This window comes from Mus musculus, chromosome X (genome assembly GCF_000001635.26).
Source record: "Mus musculus strain C57BL/6J chromosome X, GRCm38.p6 C57BL/6J".
Taxonomy (NCBI): domain Eukaryota; kingdom Metazoa; phylum Chordata; class Mammalia; order Rodentia; family Muridae; genus Mus; species Mus musculus.
This window is the reverse complement of record NC_000086.7, coordinates 97,349,909-97,373,248: the sequence shown is the minus strand read 5'-3', so window position 1 is coordinate 97,373,248 and position 23,340 is coordinate 97,349,909. Positions and strand designations below refer to the sequence as shown.

The following is a 23,340-nucleotide window of genomic DNA, read 5'->3' as shown; positions in this document are numbered from 1 at the left end:
GTGACTAGCCATTCACCCTGGAGAAGCTAAAGCTACTCTATATAAGTGTCCCTGAGAGACAACAACCCACACTGAAAAAGTGAAGTGGTTTCCATGTAGTGAATGATGGAATCAAACAGTAAAATGTCATTATTTCCAGGAGGTTGTTAGTCACTATTGTGACTAAGCCAGAAAGAGTGGGCAGTACTATTTCCCTTTCACGAACTACCTTTCCCTGAACCAGTCTACCCTTTGGAATTTTTCCGCTTGAGAGATTACTGAGCCAACATTCTGCTGTGGGAGTAAGAGGGGAAGAGAAGCTGGATCCTTGGTAACAGAGTCAGTGGACACTCAGCATAAAGGTGGCCTGCTTCTTTGTTTATGGGAAGTAGACAATGAACTAAGTAACTTTGAGGAATTCTTTTGGTTCTTTTAGTTCCAAATTTCTGACTTGGATCCCAAGGGTTGGGGTGATCTTGATACACCCTTGTAGAATTTCATGCCTATATAGTCCAATCAGTTCTAATGTATATTTTATCCACTTGTGGAAAAGGAGAAAAAAACATAATGAAAACATATTGTGAGTACTGAGTTGCCTGTTATTAAGGAGGTCAAATAGAGATAGAAGGTAGTTTCCTCTAAACAATAAAAAGATGAGGCTATTATGACCTTTTGTGTGGGATTTTTCAAAATCTGAAATTATTTCTGAAAAATGTTTCACAGAGGATAATTATATATGAAATAATAAGTTTATTTTTATTGGATATTTTTATAATGCCAACTCTTTCAACTCCTGCACTTTGTCTTCTTCATGGGCATTTTTCACATTTTCTTTTATGTATGGTTTTTAGTTAGCATACAAAACATTGAGTTTCCTTGTGACATTTTATAAGTGTATATCAATCTTTCTTATTTATGTTCACCTCCAATTACCCTTCCCTGTTTCTTGGGCATGGCTTTAAACTGGAGGTGAAACTACTTTAGCCATGGAACATCATTTTCTACAAACAGGCCTCAATCTCTGGGCTGATTTTTCCCAGTCTTATTGTATGATTTTTGCCTTGGGTTGTGTTACATGTGCCTTCTGGCTTGCCCCACTATTTCTGTAGTATATTTTATTCCCTGGTTTTGTGAGGGAGAGATGGCATATTTGATTGTTGTTGGGTAAAAAGGACTGACAGATTCAAGGTGACAGATTCAATTCTTCTAGATAGCTTGCTAGTCTGAACAGAGTAGAAATAATATGATGCAAGGCCAAACAATGGGAAGGGAAATCAGAAATTAGAACACACTTTCTGAGTCATGCACATAAAGAAATCATATTATAATTTCAATTGTTTTCTGGGACACTCCGCCAAATTTCCTTGGTTAACTAATGAAACTCTACTTTGAGCACTGTATGGGTAGATTGTTGCTCGTGGCACAATTCCATGCTGTCTTATGGTAGTCAATACACAAAGCAGTGACTCATTTAGGGTTCAGTAACAATAGAGCAAATCAGAGGCTTTGAATAATGGCTCAATATTGACTTGATCTGTGGCTTTTCTCCACTACTCTTTGCTCCTCTGCTTGGGATGGGACACTAACAGTCAGAGCAGCTGTTCACATGTGAAGCACAGTCTGGAGTTTCCAGAGCACTTTCACACACATTGTCTCATTTTTTTCCCTTGAACATAATCCAAAGTAGTTTCTGTGCCTTTTCTTTTACTTGGGATGACAGTTTCAGCAGAAATAAAAAGAGTATTTTCCCCTTAAAATCAAACTGGGATTGACTGTTCGTAATTTCATTAATGCTTTCATTAATCATACCTTTATATGGTTTTATAGGTTTTGGCCTTTTCTTCTGGTCAATTTACAGTTTTCTACGTTGTATTTGTCCTTTTGAAAAATTGGTGTCTGTTTGTGTGGTAGCTGTGTGTGCAGGCACACATTCTGAAATTTAGCTCATATTATTACTGTTTGTCTTTAGATAAGTAGATGTGGCCCCATTCAAGTATTAATTCTACCTCTACAGTGACAACTGCCTTGAAAAAGAACTATATATTTCTACCTACCTCAGATGGGACATCACCTCTTGCTGTGTGCACTGGAATAAAAGACAAAGGAAACAGGTGAGTCTTTAATTATATACAACTCCCTTTTATTTTCCTGAAGTTGATATCATTAATAGATGAAATTCTACACCTACTAAATAGGAAAAGAAACCAATGAAGAACTACAATAGGCAACCATGTTCTCTCTATTATTTTTATCCCAGGCATATATTTTAACACTTTTAGGCATAAAAAGACAATTAAATTTCTAAATATGTGTTCCAAGAGTCAAATCTCTTCATTAGGCTTTCATGATAAATCCATTGCTCTAGTCACTGAGCTATTTTGCTGAATGAAATTTTACTTCTATGCAAACCCAAAACAAATCAACATATTATAACCCTTTTGCCCATGCCTGTATCAAAACATCATTACTATAACAATATTAGAAGGAGCTAGAGAAAATACCCAAGGAGCTAAAGGGGTCGACAACCCTATAGGAAGATCAACAATATAAACTACCCAGAACTGTGTCTCTAGTTGCATATGTAGCAGAGGATGGCCTAGTAGGCCATCAATGGGAGGAGAGGTCCTTGGTCTTGTGAAGATCATATACCCTAGTACAGGGGAATGCCAGGGCCAGGAAGCAGGAGTTGGTGGGTTGGGGAGCAGGGCGCGGGGGGAGGGTATAGGGGATTTTCAGGATAGCATTTGAAATGTAAATGAAGAACATATCTAATAAAAATGAAAAAAAGAAGTTCTTTTTATCATTTACTCAAACAATAAATACGTATTTAGTGCCTACTGTGTAACAGACACTGTTTTAAATATTTTGGACGGAGTAGTAAACATAATAGGTATAATGACTTCATAGTGATTGAAGTATAGTTTGAGAAAAAATAGGAGAAATGTTAATAAGAAAACCATTATGTATTAAGAAGGTCATAAGTACTATGGAGAATAATGAAATGAAAAGGGATGGAATGATTAGGGAAATTCCAGTTTAAAATAGCGGCCAGAGAACCCTAATTAAGAAGATGGTATAATAATAAAGAGCTGAAGAAGTAGAGAAGTAATCTAATGTTTGGGAGAAAGATTCCTGGCTTGAGACAGTGTGGTGGCCTTCTACCAAAAATATCCCTGCTTAATTTGAAGAATAGCAATGAGACCACTATGGGTGCAATGAATGGAGTAGGGGAAGAACAGAAAAGCATATGGCTAGAGATAACAGGAAAATTAGGTAGCCAGATTATGTAAAGTACCACCAGCCATTAAAAGGACTTCAGATTTCTTATTAGTAAAAGAGAAAACCAATGAAAGAGTTGAAAACGATGTCATTTAATGTTTTAAAGGATCCATTCTCCTATATTCTGCTTCTTCATCTCTCATATTATAAAAAAAATGTTCCTCTGACTAAGGAACAATAAGAATTCCCTTTTATTGGCTGTGACTTATATTCGAGAAACACAGAAAGCTTAAGAAACTTGTGCATCCACACTGCTATTTAGAATAGCTGGACGTGAGAATCAGTGGATAAACTGTATAAGTTCCAGAAGTTCAGGTCAGACTTTGACGAATTATATCTGAGACTCATTAGTGGTACCCAGATACCAATATATATTGGAGCTTCCAAAATATAACAAGAAATAAAGACCACTGGTCTGAAGTGTTTAACCTAAGCAAACTTCTCATGATGACTGTGTAGCTTGAGTCAGCAATGAGTATGAATGTTGCTTTTGGCAGAGCTGTACCTGGGACCATTCACTCTAAGTAAAAGAAGATATAAAACTTCACAAAGAGTGATCTAGAAAGGTGATATGATGCTTGATAATATGGAAATAGGAAAATGATAAGTGAAAGCTGTGGTAGAAATGGATCTGGGCCAGACCAGAAAAGAGAAAACTGAAAGACAGTATTTAACTGTTTGCAGCAACATCTGAACTGCAGGCCAAACATCTGGAATTGATGAGTGCACTATACATATTAGAAAGCGGGGTTTTTAAAGGAAAGATTTATTCTCAAGGCCAAGCTGAGCAACTGCTTTGATTTGTGACAAACCTGTGCACATGGGTGGTGATTGAGCTTGCAGGAGAGGAATGGGTAGGGCATGGGCCAGCTGCTATCTTTATTGCCCTTTTTTAATCTCAGGACTTCTGTACTGCCCAGGCAAAGCAAATAGCCTAAAGTCTTGAGTTCTTAATTTAGACTTGTCATCCTACAAGTTCTACCCATCCGAGATAGAGAGACCATGCTTCATGCCACAGGCATTTCTGCAAGTTGAGAAGACCAACAGCCACAAAGGGTGGCCAGAAGCAGCTGCACACCCAGCAGCATGAGTGCCTTACATCCAGAAGAAATTTAGCCAGCATCATTTATTCAGGGCACAGTGAGCTAATGTTGAGATTATTATTAATGCCTACGTCATTCCTTTTCTCTTTCCTGCCTGCCTGCATTCACTCTCTTCTAAGTTAATTTCTGGGGAACAAAGACAATGGGAACAGGTTCAGAGATGGTGCAAATGACAGGGATAGGACAAGTAAAGAAGCACTGTCACCTTTGTAGTTGTTGCTCCAGCCTTACTGGATATGTGTATGTATGTACACATACTTGATAAAGTATTAATGCAGCAATATAACATTAAGTATATGCATGTGTTCATACACATCAGTTGCCAAGTTTGGCTAAAAAGTAGAATGAAATAAATCAGTTGGATCATAGTAGCCTTAAATTTTATTTTAATTTTGGAGCTAACTTTGGCAATATTCACTAGAAAAATATGGGATATTTCCAATATTAAAAAAAATGACAGTCATCTTAATCCAAAAATCTGAAACATAATTCATATAACATAAACTTTACCATTTCAAGTATACAACTTTATGCTTTTTAATATATTCACAAACTCCTGCCATGTAATTCCAGGTCATTTTCATTGTGCATTGATCAGTCATTGTCTCCTCCTCCCAGGCTATGACAAATAATAAATCTGCCTTTGTGTCTGTGGATTGTCAATTTTGGGCATTTCATGTAAATAAAATCACATTATTGCCCTTTCCTGTCTAGCTATGTCTCTTAATCATAATAAAGATTGATTATACATTATAGCATACATTATGTATTTCATTCCTTTTTCTAGATAAATCCTACTTTATTTTACAGACACACTAAGTTCTATTTATCAACTTTATTTATGAGTTGATTATTTCTGTTATCATGAGTATGCTCCTAGGAGCATTTATGTACAAAGTTTGTGTGAACATGTGTTTTCACCTCTTGGCATATATATTTAGGAATCTATATTTAGGAATAATTGCTATATCATATAATAACTCAATTCTTCACTTTTTGAAGAACTGATTAATCATTTTCTAAAAATTTGCACTATTTTAGACTCTCAGCACCACTGTATGAAATCCTCGTTGTCTACATCTTCCATGACAGTTGTCTATCCATATTTAAGAAAAATATATTGCTACAATGTATAACGAAACATTTAATTGTGGTCTTCATTTGCATTCCTACTGAGCATACGTTCATGTGTTTATTGGTCACTTGTACTCCTTCTTTCAGAAATGTTTGTTTAAAATCTGAGAGAAGTTAGGCCAAATTTCCCTTCTTGGTTCTCTCCTTCACCCTTTAACCATCAGTCAAATTTTACCCATGGATATTTTCTATACCACAGTTTGGGAATATGTGACTATACAGAATTTCAGATCCCAGATCACATTACCTGTGGCAAGAATTCCATTTAAGTCTAGTGGGAAGATACAGAAACTCTGTCTAGCTCCTCCATTGGGGGCCCTGTGTTCCATCCAATAGATGACTGTGAGCACCCACTTCTGTATTTGCCAGGCACTGGCATAGCCTCACAAAAGACAGCTATATCAGGGTCCTGTCAGCAAAATCTTGCTGGCATATGCGATTGTGTCTGTGTTTGGTGGCTGACTATGGTACGAGTCCCCAGGAGGGGTAGTCTCTGAATGGCCCATCCTTTTGTCTCAGCTCCAAACTTTGTCTCTGTAACTCCTTCCATGGGTATTTTATTCCCTATTCTAGGGGGGAATGAAGTATCCATGTGTTGGTCTTCCTTCTTGATTTTCTTGTGTTTTGCAAATTGTATCTTAAGAAAGTACCCAAGGGGCTGAAGGAATCTGCAACCCTGTAGGTAGAACAACAATATGAACTAACCAGTACCCCCAGAGCTCGTGTCTCTAGCTGCATATGTAGCAGAAGATGGCCTAGTCAGCCATCACTGGGAAGAGAGGCCCCTTGGTATTGCAAACTTATATGCCCCAGTACAGGGTAATGCCAGGGCCAAGAAGTGGGAGTGGGTGGGTAAGGGAACAGAGTGGGTGGGGAGGGTATAGGGGACCTTTGGGATAGCATTTGAAATGTAAATGAAGAAAATATCTAATAAAAGAAAAAAGAAAAAAAATACAGAAACTCTGAGCATGTGATTTGCCATGAAAGAGGGAATCTATTGTGCTACATATGACATGGTAATTTTAGTCAAATACACTTACTGTTACTTTTCAGAAGATGATGAAATAAAACATGGTATTCAAAGCCCTTTCTCAAGTCCATTTTCCAGTAAGTTATAGCTTTATTTTTGAACATAAACCTGGTGCTAGAAACTGTGGGAGATCTAGGGAGAGATCCTGGACTTTATGGAACAGGCAAACAAGAGTCAGTAAAGGGTTTTGAGGTAAAGAGCTACAGGCAATAAGAGCTTTTTAAAGCCCCTTATCTCTGTTCCATCTATTCATCTGGCTAAAGGGTAGAGTAGGTGGTTCTGAGTGATGAGAACATCAGAGATTATATTTGAGGGTTTTGAGGTATTCCTGATGGGGTCAGTACTTTCCTTTGGGCTTGAATATCACATCCTGACACTCCTTCCTCCTTTTAAATCTTTACATATCAAAGAGATGAGCTAGTCTGAGACAGTGAAGTCATGGGTTAGAGAGTCAAAGGAAGAAAATTACCTAAAGCTCCTGGCTAGGAGTAAAAAGACCTTCGGCCTCTCTACATTTGGCCTGAGGTTCTAGGCAAACTAAAATTCACTGATGACTCCTTTGGTGTTAGCTAGATGGTTATATCTAATGAACTGTCAGCTATGTTCATCTAATCTATGAGGTCAGTATCTAGATTCTATTCACGTTAAAACATGCACACATATCAAGTCAGAAAAGGACCATGTACATTGTTTTACATTTGCAGTGTTTCTTACTCAGGTCTGTATTTGGTGACTAATAAGGTCAGAATGTTTGGTATATACTTTCCTACAGTTATCAGACTGGCAGAAATAAGGCCTTCAAACTGAGGATTTCCTCTTAGATGCCCCCTATGTGCTCTGTGGACAATGGAGGGCCTTCCTGACAATCTGGTTGGTTCACAAGTGAGTCCTGAGATTCTCAAGTCAGCAACTACTGGAGCCCAACCACAATAATCCAAAAGTCATAGAGATTTCTGAAAAATGGCTTCTGACCCATAGAAGGGAAAGTAGCCTGATCTTCAGTAGAAGGCACGCCTGGCATTGGTACCATTTCATGTGTTAAAGAGCCTGTGGTGGAAGGTACTGTCAGGGACACTGGTGGTGGGCATGATTGAGATGCCACTGGAAGCTGAGGCACGAAGGGTACTCACTGCAACACATCATATTTTCACTAAAAGTCATGGGTGTTCCTGGAATACCAGGCTTTCCTAATGGCGTTGTGTGGGACCCTCTTACAAATCATCTTCTCTGGCTACAAGAAAGATGCTCCCTGAGGAGGAGGGGTCTGTAGGGAGCAGTATCACCCACTATAATCACGTAGTAGCAAAATGCATTATGATTCTCCTTTACTCATATTTACTGCATGACTCAACAGACCAAAATAATAAATAATAATAATAGGCCTTCAATTTTTTTCAGATTCTGAGAATAGTGATGAATGCTTGCTGTTCTGTGATTGTAAGCGGTGTGCACCCTTTTTCCAGAAAACAATCATATCGAAAGCTAACAGCAACTTCTCATATTTTAGAGGTGTTTGGTCAACAGACTACCAGGGTCTCAGTTTCTTAGCTTCCTACTCCATGTTGACCATAGTCCAATTGTACTTTGGGACTCCAGAGGTTCAGAATCACTTCAGATCTGAGAGGAGGCACTTTCTTAGTCTCATAATGATGCTTTGAGAAAACAAAAGTTTTGAATTTTTGAATACTAAATTTCAACACACCTTATCTTCCCACCATAATCTAAGATCACAAAAACTTAGATCTATAGTGTTTGATCAAAGCAATTTTAAATGACATGCTTTAACATCTCTTATGAAAAAAATCATATAAACTAGGAGCAAAAATGTGATGTCCTATATTGGGAGGTGTATGACATTAGATGACAGTGAAAACATATAATGACAGAAACTAGAATGGCAACTACCTGTGGGAAGGGGTCATATTTGCTGTGAAAGGAATACAGGGGAGCCTGAGTAGGTCATGTAAAGGCTCTATATCTTACCTGGACAGTATTTCCTGTCCCAAACCATAGATTTTGTCTACTGCATTTAGGCTTTGCTCAATGTTGATCTTTATATTTTTATTCTTTATACTTTTATTCTTTATACTTTTATTTTTATATATTCTTTATACTTTTATTCCTTTGTTACTATTCAAGGCATAGGTGATAGATATGTATTCTCAACACTTAATTATTCTTTCTTTACTTTTACCATAAATTAGCACCTGCTGTAGGGCACTGCTATTCATAGGGTATAAGGTCTCATATTATCCATGAGTTTATTTATTGCTTATTAGGCAGTTTTTTCTGTATATCCAGGATTCTCTAGAACAGTCCATTGTACATGTTTTCTTTAATAAAAGTTTCTTAAATTTAAATTGAACATCAATTTAGTTTATGTTTTGGATACCATTTTAATAAAAAGGAGGGACAAAGAAACTCTGTGTTATTTATTATGTCCTGGTATGTGTATTTGGTAGGAAGCCTACCTGGGAAATAGTTTTGTACCAAGGTTAATGAGAGACATTAAGGTTCATGCAATTTAATGCCTATTGGGTAAACTAGCGTTTGGAAACCAAACTGAAAATAGGGTCTCACATATGCCTCCTGGACAGCAGCTTCCACAAAATTCTAGGTGCTTATGTTAAGAATTTATCTCTAAAGGAGGTCTGCTTTGGGAACTCTATCAATGTTTTCCTGTTTTCTGGGAAAGAAAACTATACAGCAAAAATTTTCTTAGTTATTCTATGCTGGATTTGTTGCCATAATACTGAATTCCCTTATTAGTGAAGGTTATGAGATGAATAGTTTTTCCTTTAATAACAAGGAGAGAGAGAGAGAGAGCAAAAGCCTTGTCTTCTGAGTGTGACAATTTGACAACAGAGGAGAAAGTGTGTCCATTTTGTTTAAATTGTAGACATTATAGACCACCTTCTATTGATTGAAGAAATGGGGAAAAGTTAAGAGAAAAGTTATACTTCAGCAAAACTGGCAGCCAGAACATCTTACCCTATTTCTATTGGTAGCCTTGGAGGAGATGATTGGGGTAACATCATCCTCCCTTATAATTAGAAATATACATTAAGGACTTTCCGTAGGTGGAGAACCCACATGAAATAGTCTTGTATAAGATTAGGAAGGAGTGACAAAAATGTCGCTGGCAACACATCCATTCATGGTGATCTTAAAAACACCCACCTGCACCATCACACTGGACTGTACCACTAGGGCATCCAGAACAAGCCCCACCCTAACAGTGGGGGGAGGCACAGCCAGATTCACAGCACTGAGAGTCTCAACCAGCTAAGCTGAACTTCAAATTAGATGCCTCCTGCCCCTGCCCTCAGCTGCCCAGGCCCCAGCATGGAGATGAATGACCTGCACAACAGGCTCAGCACCTCTGAGGTGTGCATTAGCCACTTATAGCAGCAGTCTATACTCTTTCAAGTATGCAAGTTTTGACTTCACTACTTGCCATAGCCTGTCCCCACTGTCTGATCTAGTGCTTAACTTCAACCCTAGAGGCTGCCTTGACCTGAGGAGGCATCTCACTGGTTCTGTGCTTGTGTGTGCCCTACCCCTCACTGCTGGGTCCCAGGACCCAGACTCAGGTAGGAGGGAGGACAGGTGCCTTGGTCGCTCTGGGGCACTTTATATGTTGTGAAATTAAACCTGTTGTAAGTATATTTGTTTGAATTAACTTAAGTATTGTAATATTATTTGTTGAATGTAGTAATTAGATATTTATGAATTTCTGACATCCAAAAACTAAAAAGTTCATAAGTAAAAAAAAAAAAAAAAAAAAAAAAAAAAAAAAAAGGGCTCCCAATGGAGGAGCTAGAGAAAGAACCCAAGGAGCTAAAGGGATCTGCAACCCTATAGGTGGAACAACATTATGAACTAACCAGTACCCCGGAGCTCTTGACTCTAGCTGCATATGTATCAAAAGATGGCCTAGTCGGCCATCACTGGAAAGAGAGGCCCATTGGACACGCAAACTTTATATGCCCCAGTACAGGGGAACGCCAGGGCCAAAAAGGGGGAGTGGGTGGGTAGGGGAGTGGGGGTGGGTGGGTATGGGGGACTTTTGGTATAGCATTGGAAATGTAAATGAGCTAAATACCTAATAAAAAATGGAAAAAAATTGTGTTTATATAAGACTATCTATCTTCATACCTATCTTTTTAGTTTGTATAGTTCTTCAAAGTCTTCATGAGGACTTGAAGAAACATAACACATTCAGTCCTCTCAAGCTACCTGGTGTAGGGAGGATCACAATGTAAAATTTCCTCGGTTTAAGTAACTGAAGTCATTAGGAATCCATGCAAGACTGTAAGTTGAAATGGAATGACCCAGTCAAAGTAATCAGATCCTTTGGCAAAGAAAAAATCATGTTTCAACTTTTTCATCCACAAATAAGGATTATATTTTCCACATTGCTTACGTCAGAAAACTATTGAAAATATTGACAAATAAAGTAAGTGTAAAGGTGGTTTTTAAGAGCTTTTCACATATTTTATTGTAGTCAGTAGAAGGAAGCCAATGGGTTTTCTAATTTATTTATTAATTTTTCCCAGTAAAGCTCCTGATATCAAACCACAAGCTGAAAAACTTGTTTGTCCCATTGCCTTAGTTCTCTTATCTGTAAAATGAAATTAATAATAATTTGTGACATCTTTTTGGAGAATGGAATGCATTGCCACATAGAAAGCATTTAGAAGAGTTATTAACAGTACTCAAAAACTTTTGCCTGCTTTAGGTTGGCTTTTGTGGCCATTTTCACTAGAACACACAGTAAAGAAAACAGAAATGCCACATCTCAGGCAAGCCACTACTTTAAAATCATTCTTTAAGATAACTAGTAATTATTTTTGTACCCACAGTTTTTTTCATCATGGATTGTCAAGAGAATGAGTACCGGGACCAATGGGGGCGCTGTGTCACCTGCCAACAATGTGGCCCTGGACAGGAGCTCTCGAAGGTAAAACTTTTTAATCAGTACTTTAAAAAAAAGTATGCATTTGTGTGTGTGTGTGTGTGTGTGTGTGTGTATTATGAAAGGAGTAAAGAAGGTTTAAAGAGAAAAAGATCTGAGAAAAGCCAATATTAGTAATACAGTCAATCACAGCTATGACAGTTCAGCAGATATAATGAAATGCAAATAATATGCAATAATATTCATTGTTCACAAGAAGTGAGGCAATCAGACTCATATGTTAGGGAACCTCATGAAGAAATATTTCAGTACAGATCTCTAAACTTGTTGCGTTAAAGAAATCTGTTAAACAAAGCAAGGTATACTTAATTTGATTAAAAATCATGGTATACTATGGTAAGAATGAAGCCCTGTTGTAAAATTGCATGGAAGTTCCTCAAGTAATTAAGAATAGGCATTTTTAGAGAAGTTGGCAGGTTAGAGATCTTATGATGCAACTCAGTGAAAGAAAACAGGATAGTACAGGATAATCTCTATCCTTGCAATAGACAGTAGCTGTAAATGGACTTATTAAGCCAAGTGAGATCTCTGTGGGGAAGCAGACAAGAGTGGCTGTGAACTGGTGCCTAGCTGCACAAATTGGCTCTGGTGAGGTAATTGGAAACCGCAGGGAGGCACTTTACAGCACACACACTCAGCAGCACTGCAGTAACAGTTAGCTCATAACCAAGGACTGGATAGCAATTGCAGATGAAGCCTTGGAACTAAAGCTTAGTTCTCACAGCAGGGCTCTGGTTGAGGTTAAGCCCAACTTGCAGGACAAAGCCTACACCTCCTTTCCCTTCCCCATATACCAGCATGGTGGCGCAGCCTGAGGAAAAACTTGCCACAAAACCTGGGTGGCTCCAGGGGCTGAAATGTGATAGTACAGTTGACAGCCTCTTTTATCCCAAGTTTGTAGCTGTACTCAATGGGAACCCACAGCAAGGGATCCCACCCTGGCTTCTCCAGCACAGTGATGTCAAACCACACAGAGTATCAAGAAGGGAATTGAGAACTACACTGCTCATCTCACTGCAGCTCTGCCAAATACTCAATCCAAAGTGTTTATTATCTAATCTCTATGGGACAATACATACACAAAATCAGGCTTTACAGCTTTCTACTGGAATAAGAAACAAATCGCATCTTCCCCATTAGTGCAATTTGCTAGAGGAAAGTTTTGAATGGAAAAGAAAGAATTCAAAACCCATTCCAAGAGGAAAGAAATAGTGACTGATATGATTTTTCTAAAATCCAAAGTGCTTTTATTATACTTTGTCTTTTTTGCTGCTGTCAATGTGTTCTTTCTTTTTTTTTTAATTAGATATTTTCTTTCTTTATGTTTCAAATGTTATCCTCTTTCCTAGTTTCCCCTTCAAAAATTCCCTATCCCTTCCACACCACTGCTCCCCAACCCACCCACTCCCACTTCCTGGCCCAGGCATTCCCTTATACAGGGGCATAGAATCTTCACAGGACCTAGGGCCAGCTCCCATTGATGACCAACTAGGCCATCCTCTGCTGCATATGCAGCTAGAGCCATGAGTCCCACCATGTGTTTTCTTTGATTGGTGGTTTAGTCCCAGGGAGCTCTAGGGAGTACTGGTTAGTTCATATTGCTGTTCTTCTCGTCAATGTTTTTGATAATTTTTATGTTTTCTTTTCATTTTTAAGCATTAATTCTTGAATAAATACTCTGAAAGTATCTCAAATTAGGTCATACAGTGCTTAGTTTGCACAACTGTTTTGCATGCTTTTTAACCCATTACACTATTATATACTCTATAGTATCTTTTTCCTACATACAACCCATGTACTTTGTTTTACTAATTTCCACTTCCTTTTCAATTTTACTTCCTTGCCCCTCTTCTTTCACTTAACTCTATCCCTCCAAAACTTTAAAAATGGTTAAACTATTAGACACTAACAGTATCCCAATTCTTTCCTCCCAATATCTTTCCTCAACTCAATATTCTTCCAGTTGATCTAACATTAATTCCTATGTTTATCACATTCTGTCTGCTTGTAATCTTGGTAATGCTTCACTATACATAATATTATTCTTATATATTAATCTTCCAATAGTTTTTAGAATAAAAAGATCACTGTTAATTGGCTAGAAGGACATTTTTGTAGGCATTTTATCCAGCAATTGTAGTTGATTCTACACCTGATATTTGGTTGTACTAGGGACCTTTAGTACATGACTAGGGGTATAAACTCTAAACTATACATATAAATTCTATCACTTGAATAATGAAAGTATTTTGACTACAAGAAAAACTAATAAAATAACCCAGATGCAAAAATCTAAACAGAATAGAACAAGAAAGATGACAAATCAAGGAAGAATGATGTTATCCCCATGAAAAATATAGTACTGGTACACAGTGAGAGTCAATTAGACAAAATCTCAGAAAAATACAGTTGTTTAATAAAAGAAGAAAGAAATAAAACCCTGAATAAACTCAAGAAGACTAAAACTAAACAGTTGAATGTAATAAGTAAGTTACTCTAGCATACAAAAACTAGAATTCAATGAAGAAACAGCAATATAAAAAATGGAAAATTTTAGTTATATAAAAGTCAGCATGCTCCCTATTCTAAGGAAGATGAAGTATCCACACTTCTGTCTTCCTTCTTCTTGAGTTCGTGTGTTTTCCAAATTGTATCTGGGCTATTCTAAGTTTCTGGGCTAATATTCACTTATCAGTGAGTGCATATCATGTGAATACTTTGATTGGATTACCTCACTCAGGATGATACCCTCCAGATCCATCCATTTGCCTAGGGCCCCCAATGGAGGAGCTAGAGAAAGTACCCAAGGAGCTGAAGGGGTCTGCAACCCTATAGATGGAACAACAATATGAACTAGCCAGTACCCCGGAGCTCTTGACTCTAGCTGCATATGTAGCAGAAGATGGCCTAGTTGGCCATCATTGGGAAGAGAGGCCTCTTGGTCTTACAAATTTTATATGCCCCAGTACAAGGAAGCACCAGGACCAAAAAGTGGGACTGGGTCAGTAGGAGAGCAGGGTGGGGGGAGGGTATGGGGACTTTCAGGATAGCATTTGAAATGTAAATGAAGAAAATATCTAATAAAACTTTGGGAAAAAAAGCAGCATGCAAAATAAACCCAATTGAAAGCCTAAATAATACAATAGATCATGTGGAAGAAAGAATTCTAGAGACAGATGAACAGAAACACTAAAGATATCAACAAAGATAAAATAATGAGAAAATATAACTAAAACATAGAGTTCTATGGGACACCATGCAAAGACTGATTTTGTCCCATGGCACAACTCTTGTACCTAAGACTCAGGGAACACCATAGAAGGTGTCAGAAAATTTGTAAGTGCCAGAGGACCAGGAAGCCTGCTGTAAGATTGTGTCTTTTAGAAATGACAGTGAAGCTACAGCCACAGCACCTCAGTAATATGGCTGCCTAGACACATCTTGAAGAGTGACAATGAAAATAGCACGCAAAGGCAGGAAGGAGAGATCTCATAGGGCTCCACCTCAAAACTAAGAACTACAAGCAACTTAGGACTTCTGAGAGAAAGAGAATTTGACTTACTGAAGGATGAACCCCTTAATTGTTTGTTCAAGACCAAGTGGTCAACACTGAAATGGTAAACATAAAAACTATGCTAAGTGGACTCAGAAAGCTGTCTTTATTTAAAAAATCAAACTTTCAAAATCTAGACTAACAGGGTGGCTATCCAGGCTCAGGAAACATGTCAGTCAAAATATCTGTTTACAGATCTTTCGTAAGTACAAAACATGATAGATAGATAGATAGATAGATAGATAGATAGATAGATAGATAGATAGCACTAAAGTAAAAAGGGCAAATCTATCAGAATTCTAATGGATTTTTGAAGAGACACCTTAAAAGTCTGGAGAGCATGCAATGATGTATTTCAAGAGCTGAAAGACAATGATTGGGAATTCAGTTACTATTGAATAAACTGATGAAATGACCCTTACCAAGTATGGTTAAATGCAAGGTTTCATCATAGATATGAGAGTACAGCTTGAGGTATCTGGAATCATCCAAAGAAGGGAAAGAAAATAATGGACTGAACATAGCAAGCAGACTGAACTTGGTGATCAGAGAAGAGGCTGGGAAGCAAAAGAGGAAGACAAAGAGAGCATGAATAAAGGAGGACAGGACAAAGGAAAGGAGAGAGAGAGAGAGAGAGAGAGAGAGAGAGAGAGAGAGAGAGATAGGATGCCAGTATGGATTCAGAAATGTTAACAGGTATTTGGGATAGTGAAGGAGCCTCTAGGCCCTCATGCTATTTAGCATGTTAATAGCACCACAGATAGCATTTTGTCCATGCAGACAGTGATCAGGAAATGGTTGCCTTCATAGAAGGGAACCAGCTTCATAAGTTACCACAGAATACTGGCTTTTGTATAATCACCAGTATTTTTACCTGACAACTAAATCCAAAATAGTTATATTGAGGAAATAGCTCTGTTGATAAAGTGTTTGCTTCACATGCATGAGAAGCAAAGTGTAGACCCCTAGCACCCATGCAAAAAAAGCAATATCCACACATGACAGCATGTTCCTGTAATCTTATACTAAAGAGATACAGCTGAAAGAGTCACTGAAAGAGTGGTTTAGTTGCCAGCTTATCTGGTTGAATTTTTGAACTCCAGATTCAATGAGAGTTTTTGCCTCAAAACATTAGTTCAAGAAGCTATTGTGAATGGTGCATACTTTACATGTGTTTCTGCATTCACGTGCATACAATCAGAGATTACAAACAAATAACTTATTAATATACTTTAATTGAAAGAGCAAGAAAAGGGCAAACCCCAAATCAGTAGATAGGAAGAACTAATCTTTTTCAAGGAAGAAATTAAGAAAATGGAAAAAAAATGATAACAATAAAACAAAGCAAGTAATTAATGAAACAAAGAGTTGGTTCTTTAAAAAGATAAAATCAAAAGTCATTTTAAAAAACCATTCTAGAGAAACAGAGAGAAAACTCAAATATCAAAATTGCAAATGAAAGGACATATTTTACAGAAGATCCCAATGACATTCAAAACAGCCTTCAAAACATTCATGAAGACATCTAAAAAAGTGAATGAATCAATAAACACATGAAAGACCAAAATTAAACCATGGTAGATTAAACAACTTTAACAGTCCTAAACTGTGCAATGTGATTAGAGGTTTTTAATAATAGTAATAATAATAATAATGATAATAATAACCTCACAACTAAAAAGTTCTAGGATGAGGATTCAAGTCTAACAACCCTTCAAGGTAGAAACAACACCAGTATTTCTCCAAGTATTTCATAAAGCAGAAAGATAAAGTAAACATAGATAGAGAATTTTTCATTAGCACATGTGTATTAGCTACTTTTCTATTGCTATGATAAAAGGCAACAACCAAGGCAACTTATAGAAGAAAGCATTTAATTGGGCTTATTATTGCAGAGGCTTGGAGTCCATGTTTATGGGACAAAGGCATGGTTACTGGAGCAGCTAAAAGCTCACATCTTAAAAATCCCAATAGAGAGGAAAAGAGCTCTGGAGATACTGAGCAAAAGGGTTTTGGAGCTCCCAAGATCATCCCAGTGGCATACCTCCTATAACAAAAGCACAGCCACCTTTTAATTCTCAAACAATTCCACCAATGGGGAGGGATCAAATATTCAAATGTAGTACCCAATGGGGGTCATTCTTATTTAATTTGCCATAGCATGCAAACAGAACTTATCTATCTATCTATCTATCTATCTATCTATCTATCTATCTATCTATCTATCTATCTATTTATTGGGGTTTTTCTAGACAGTGTTTCTCTGTATAGCCCTGGCTGTCCTGGAACTCACTCTGTAGACCAGGCTGGCCTCAAACTCAGAAATCCACCTGCATTTGCCTCCCAAGTGCTGAGATTAAAGGCGTGCGCCACCACTGCCCAGCAACAGAACCTTATAAAATTAATTTAATTCACAACAAAAAGTACACTCATGGACAAATTGTTTTTTTTTTTTTAATTCAGAGATGTGGAAATGGTCCAACATATTCAAATCAACAAACATAATTTAGTCCATATATAGAATTAAAGATATAAATTATATAATTGTTTCAATTGAGTTGTTAATGCTTTGACAACTCTAACATCCCTTCCTAATAAAAGTCATAATAGAAAGCTAGGGATTGAAAGAAAATAGCTCAATGTGTTAAAAGCTACATACAACAAACCTAAAACCAACATCATCCTAAATGGAAAACAATCCCAGGCATTTCCACTAAGATTAGAAACAAGATAAGCCTCCCTTTCTCCACTCATACTCAATAGAGAAAGAAGACGACTCTGGGAGATGCTGGTATGCTGGTTGATTTTATGTCAACTTGATATGAGTTAAAGTCATTTTGGAAATGAGAAAATGTCCCCCAAAATTAGCCTTTGGGCAAGAGAGTAGTACATTTCCTTCTTTTCTTTTTTCAAGAATCCTCAAAAAACAATTTTAACTGCACCAAATTTCTGTACCTTTTACATTTTCTATTATTAAAATTTTTATTAGTTATTTTATTTATTTACATTATAAATTTTATCCCCCTTCCCGTTTTCCCCTCCGAAAAACCTCTATCCTCCCCCTCCTCCCTGCTTCTATGACTGTGCTCCCCCACCCACCCACTCCAGCCTCATCACCCTAGCTAGCATTCACCTACACTAGGGCATCAAGCATTCACAGGACTAATGTCCATGCCTCCCACTGATGCCAGATAAGGCCATCCTCTGATTACATATACGGCTGGTGGTTTAGTCCCTGGGAGCTCTGGGCGGTGGGGTATGGCTGGTTGATATATATATATATATATATATATCGATATATCGATATATCAATATAAGTATATATATCAATATATCGATATATCAATATATCAATATATATATATATAGTTGTTCTTCCTATGGGGTTGCAAACCCCTTCAGCTCCTTCAGTCTTTCCACTAACTCGTCCATTGGGATCGCCATGCTCAGTCCAATGGTTGATGAATGATTGATATCAGAATACTCAGATTATTTGAATGATATAGGTTAATGGTCTCAGGTTACACACACACACACACACACACACACACACACACACACACACACACACACACACACATTAGGATGAAAAGGCCCCAATAAGAAAACCAGTATGCAGCAATCCTACATGGCTTCTGCTTTAGTTTCTGTCTCTAGATTCCTGGCACGACTTCCTTGGATGATGGACTGTGATGTAAACACTGTAAGCTTGAAATAAACCCTTTCTTTCCTAAGTTGCTTTTGGTCATAATATTTTACCACATCAATAGAAATGTTTTTAAGACAGATGGAAAGACTGCTGATACTCACAAATGAGAAAACAATATTTTGAAAATGGCTATAGTACCAAAAAAGCCTACATGGTCAATATAATTCCTTTCAAAATATCAATGCCACTCTTCACAAAAGCACAGAAGATAAATAAATTCATGTGGTAACACAGACGACCCTGAATAGTGCCATCAATTCTGGGAAAAAGAAGAATGAAAGATACCTATTACAACAATGTGGAAACACATCATTTTCAATTGTACTCCGGAACCATAGTAATAAAAAGCACTGGACTGGCAAAAAGAACACATGTATGGATCTGTGCATCAGAATATAGGACCCAGATATAAGTCCACACTGCTACAACCAAATATGATTTTTCATAATACTACTTTAGAATCACTCTTTAAAAAAGGTAACCTCACCAAGAAATGTTTCTGGCCAAGCTAGATATCCACTTATGAAATAATCTAGGTCCACATAAAACCAAACCAGCACATATGCATACCACAAAAGTCATGAAGCAGAGACAAGGCAAAAGAGCTAGCTTTACATTAGGAAAAAATCATTTTCTCGAAGTTTCCAAAAAGACTTTTCTTTGCATCTTATGATAAAACTGGGTAATGCATTTCTGTATAGAAGGGTGACTATGAATGTATGTTTGGCACACAAGAATAATTCCATCAAGGTTTGCTAAACAAATAAAGCAAGCATTTTTGAGCCTGGTCATCATACTACCTAGAATGAAATGAACAATTGATTATTAAGGGAGGCCAATGATGTTTGGATAAGAAGCTAACAACATCCAAGACAACATTTCTGTTCAGTTACCTTTATTCAATTTTATATTTCACTCATGAATTATAAATAACCCTGTAAACAAATTATTGCAGAAGATTAACAGTAATTCCTTGGGATATTTTCTACAAGTATAATTTGTGAACTAAATACAATTTTAATATTCTTGAAATATATAAATAGATATCACATTTGTACATTTTTTAGTAATTTCCATTACAATTGCATGTATTTTAAATAATGTATAAAATTCCCATGACACAAAAGTCAAACCCAAAAATGAATAATGCATATTTCTATCATCTGTTACCTTTATGCTTTCTTCTATAATATTAATTACTAATTTATGAAGCTTTAAGATTTTTTTTTACTTTTCAAATATTTGACAGGGATGTATACTAACCTGTGAACTCTTTCTTAGTACAATGTTTATTGTTCAACTTCTACTCAAGTAAAGTACTTGAGTAGACAAATGTTATAAAATAAAGTATTTTTAATACTTTATATAATAAATATATTAAAATCAGAAATGTTTTTAAATTTTATTCAACGTCACTATTTTGTATGTACTTTTTAATACATTTTCTCTTATTATGTTTATTTGATAATATGGTAATGAATTCTTAAAGTTAAAATAGTATATGTTTTTAGCATAAACCATTCTTGATTATGTTTTTCAGTTAATTGTTCTTGCATGTTATACAAACAACTTTTAAAAAGAAATAACTATACTTACTCCATGGTCAGCATTGAAATTTTGTGTCAGCATCATGAAAGCATGATAAAATTAAGATAAATGTTTCCTGATTATAAAACTGATTAGCAGCAAAAGCATTTGGAAACCTGAATCATTTAAAAAACGAAACTCTTTTGCCTCCTAACTATGAAAGATGATTCTCAACAAGACTTGTAAATGATAATTTGCATGTTTTTAATTCTTAGGAAATGATTCATTCATCAGTGAAAGAAATGGCTGGGGGGTGGCAATGTGATAGTATCTGATTTTTTTCTACAATGCTCATTTCTGCCTTTTAATTGCTTTGCTTAGATGATTTAAATTTAAGATTGCTATTGATTGACACTTTAAGCCTGAAGGCTGTTGTTTTACTGTTGGGCTCTCCATTCCTATTCTTTTCTTTGTCTTTTCTTGCCTTTCTGTTGGTTATACAAAGTTGTATTTTAAAACTTCATATTGATATATTTGTGCCAATTTTACTGTATTTATTTGTATTGTTTGCTTAGCTGTTCTAAATACTAAAATACACACATGTAACTTTTTAGTATCTGCTGGTTTCAACTTTTTTCCCATTATGAGTATAGAAACATCCATTTAAGTGCCTTTACTTTCCCAATATCTTAGTCAGTGTTCTACTGCTATTAAGAGTTACCATGACCCCAAAACTCTTGTAAAAATTTTTAATTGGGGCTTACATACAGTTTCAGAGGTTTAGTCTATTATCAGCATGAGAAGAAGATGGCATGGTACTAGAGAAGTAGCTTTAAACTTCTATATCCAGATCCATAGTCACCATGAAGAGAGAGTAACTCTTGGACTGGCTTGGGCTTTTGAAACATCAATGTCCACTTCCTCAGTGACACACTTCCTCCAACAAGACCACACCTACTCCAACAATGCAATATCTCCTATTCCTTTTCATATAGTGCCACTTTCTGATAACTAAACATTGAAATAAATGAGCGTATGGTAGCCATTCTTACTTGTGCCATTTCACCCAATGTATGTATATAATTGGCATAGATATCAGATGTGGTATTATGTTATAATCACCACATAGGATTTATACAATTTGTGAAAAGAAAGTTTATCATTTCAAAGATTTTTTAATTTTACAAATTAAAATATGATTACATGATTTTCTTCTCCTTTCCTCCGTACAATCATTACCATGTATTCTCCCATTGTACTGGTGTGTTCTTCTCTAGGCAAGACTATTTCTCCCATTCTGAGCATTTTTTTAGTTGACCAAAGCTCTTTGTGTATGGTTAAAGTCTCCTGGGTTTCCCCATTAACTTTAACATGTCCATGCTGCTGTTCTTGATCAGCTCATGTTTAAGAGGTATTCACGTTGGTAAGATTATGGGTGTATTTCCGACATTACTAGGATACACAATCTCACAGAAAACTTGCTCATTCTTAGGCCCTAATATTCTTTTCTCAATATTCACTGAGTTTTAGGTACGGGAGTGGTTTTGTAGATGTATCCACTGGGGATGGACATCACAACACTGCAGTTAATTAATCGTGGTTTTCTGTAATGGTTTCCTGTAGCAAAGATAATTTTATTAAATAAGGTGTAATGACAGAATTATTACTCTATTGTGGGTATAAAGACATTATACAGAAGGTGGTTAGAGACATTGGTGGTTTAGTAAAGTGGTAGTTGTAAGTTATTAGATCCAAGTTCTGTGACTGCACTAGCTCTAGGTAGTTGAAAAGGTTCCCTGTACCTGACATGGTTTCCCTTTTGTTGAGCAGGTCTTAATTGAAATTAGAAAGTTGTTGGCTAGCACATATGTGTGTGTGCGCCACTGCTGTACCTATTAGGCTTATTGTGCCAAGGTGGTCATTGTTGTGGTTCATAGACATCATAGCTGGGTAGACCACCAATCAAAGAAAACACATGGTGGGACTCTTGGCTCTAGCTGCATATGTAGCAGAGGATGGCCTAGTTGGTCATTAATGGGAGGAGAGGCCCTTGGTCCAGTGAAGGTTCTATGTCCCAGTGTAGGGGAATGCCAGGGCCAGGAATGGGAGTGGGTGGGTTGGTGAGCAGGGGGAAGGGGGAGGGAATAGGGGATTTTTAATAAAAAAAGAAGTTATTAGAACAAAAACAAAAAGGAATTCCTTTGCTTCCTTTGGAAGTTTGTTTTTTTTTTTTTTTTTTTTTAGTATTGTAAAAACTATTCCTTGTGGGCAAGGTATTCAAGTTAATTCTAGCACCAGCTCCTATAAACCCTATCCTTGAAGTGCATAGTGTGTATAGAAATATAGACTTACTTTCTACTTTTGAGGACAATCACTGTTGACAGCAATAGGCTATTTGTTTTGGGGAGTCTCTTGGACAACCCTGAGCAAAAGTTCAAAAGAGTTTCTCATGCCTGTTCTTTACATTTTTGTTAGATTGTCTTTGGCTCTTAGAGGAAGCATTTTCAATCCAGATAGGAAATATACATGAATATAATAAATAGTTAATTGTATGATTCCTTATGACCTTTTCAGACATGCTTGTTGTTATTTTATCCTCCCCATTCTAATTTCATTTCCCTTTCCCTTCAATAATTTGAACCTCTCTGTCCCATTTCCCTGATCACATCATTTGGACCCTGCTGGTTCCCTCTGTTCTGATCTTGAGCCAATTTTCTTAATACTATTTGTGGGCCGCTTTTCCTCTTTATTTCTTGAGCTTTTCACATATCTTGGATATTAATATTTTTCATATGTATAGCTGGCAAAGATTCTTATTCTTTGGGAATAATCTTCATGGGATTGTTTCTTTAGTTGTGAAGATGCCTTTTAGTTTTATGATTTCTACTTTTTAATTCTATGAGACCAATTATTACCCACAATACCTTAGCAAGTGAGACACTATTTAGAAAGTCCATTCCTACATTCATTTTATGTAGAGTACTTTGTATATTTTCCTCTAACCATTGACATTTCAAATTTAGGTCTTGGCTTCATTTGTATTTAGAT

The 23,340-nt window shown here is 36.7% G+C and overlaps 1 protein-coding gene and 1 pseudogene across 5 annotated transcripts in view; one reads left to right on the top strand and one right to left on the bottom strand.

Annotated features, from left to right (window-relative positions):
- The window catches only part of Eda2r (ectodysplasin A2 receptor), a 43,398-nt gene that overhangs the window by 3,986 nt on the left and 16,072 nt on the right, over positions 1–23,340 (top strand). For 3 of the 5 annotated variants that reach the window (XM_006528026.2, NM_175540.5, NM_001161433.1), the window contains exons 2-3: positions 1,994–2,090; positions 11,391–11,488. In XM_006528026.2, the coding sequence (XP_006528089.1) occupies positions 11,402–11,488 (87 nt within the window). In that variant the 5' untranslated portion in view covers positions 1,994–2,090; positions 11,391–11,401. Of the gene's footprint in view, positions 1–1,948; positions 2,091–11,390; positions 11,489–23,340 lie in introns of all 5 variants that reach the window. The other 2 variants (XM_006528025.3, NM_001161432.1) reach the window with 1 other exon arrangement.
- Positions 7,076–7,749, bottom strand: Gm18111 (predicted gene, 18111; annotated as a pseudogene).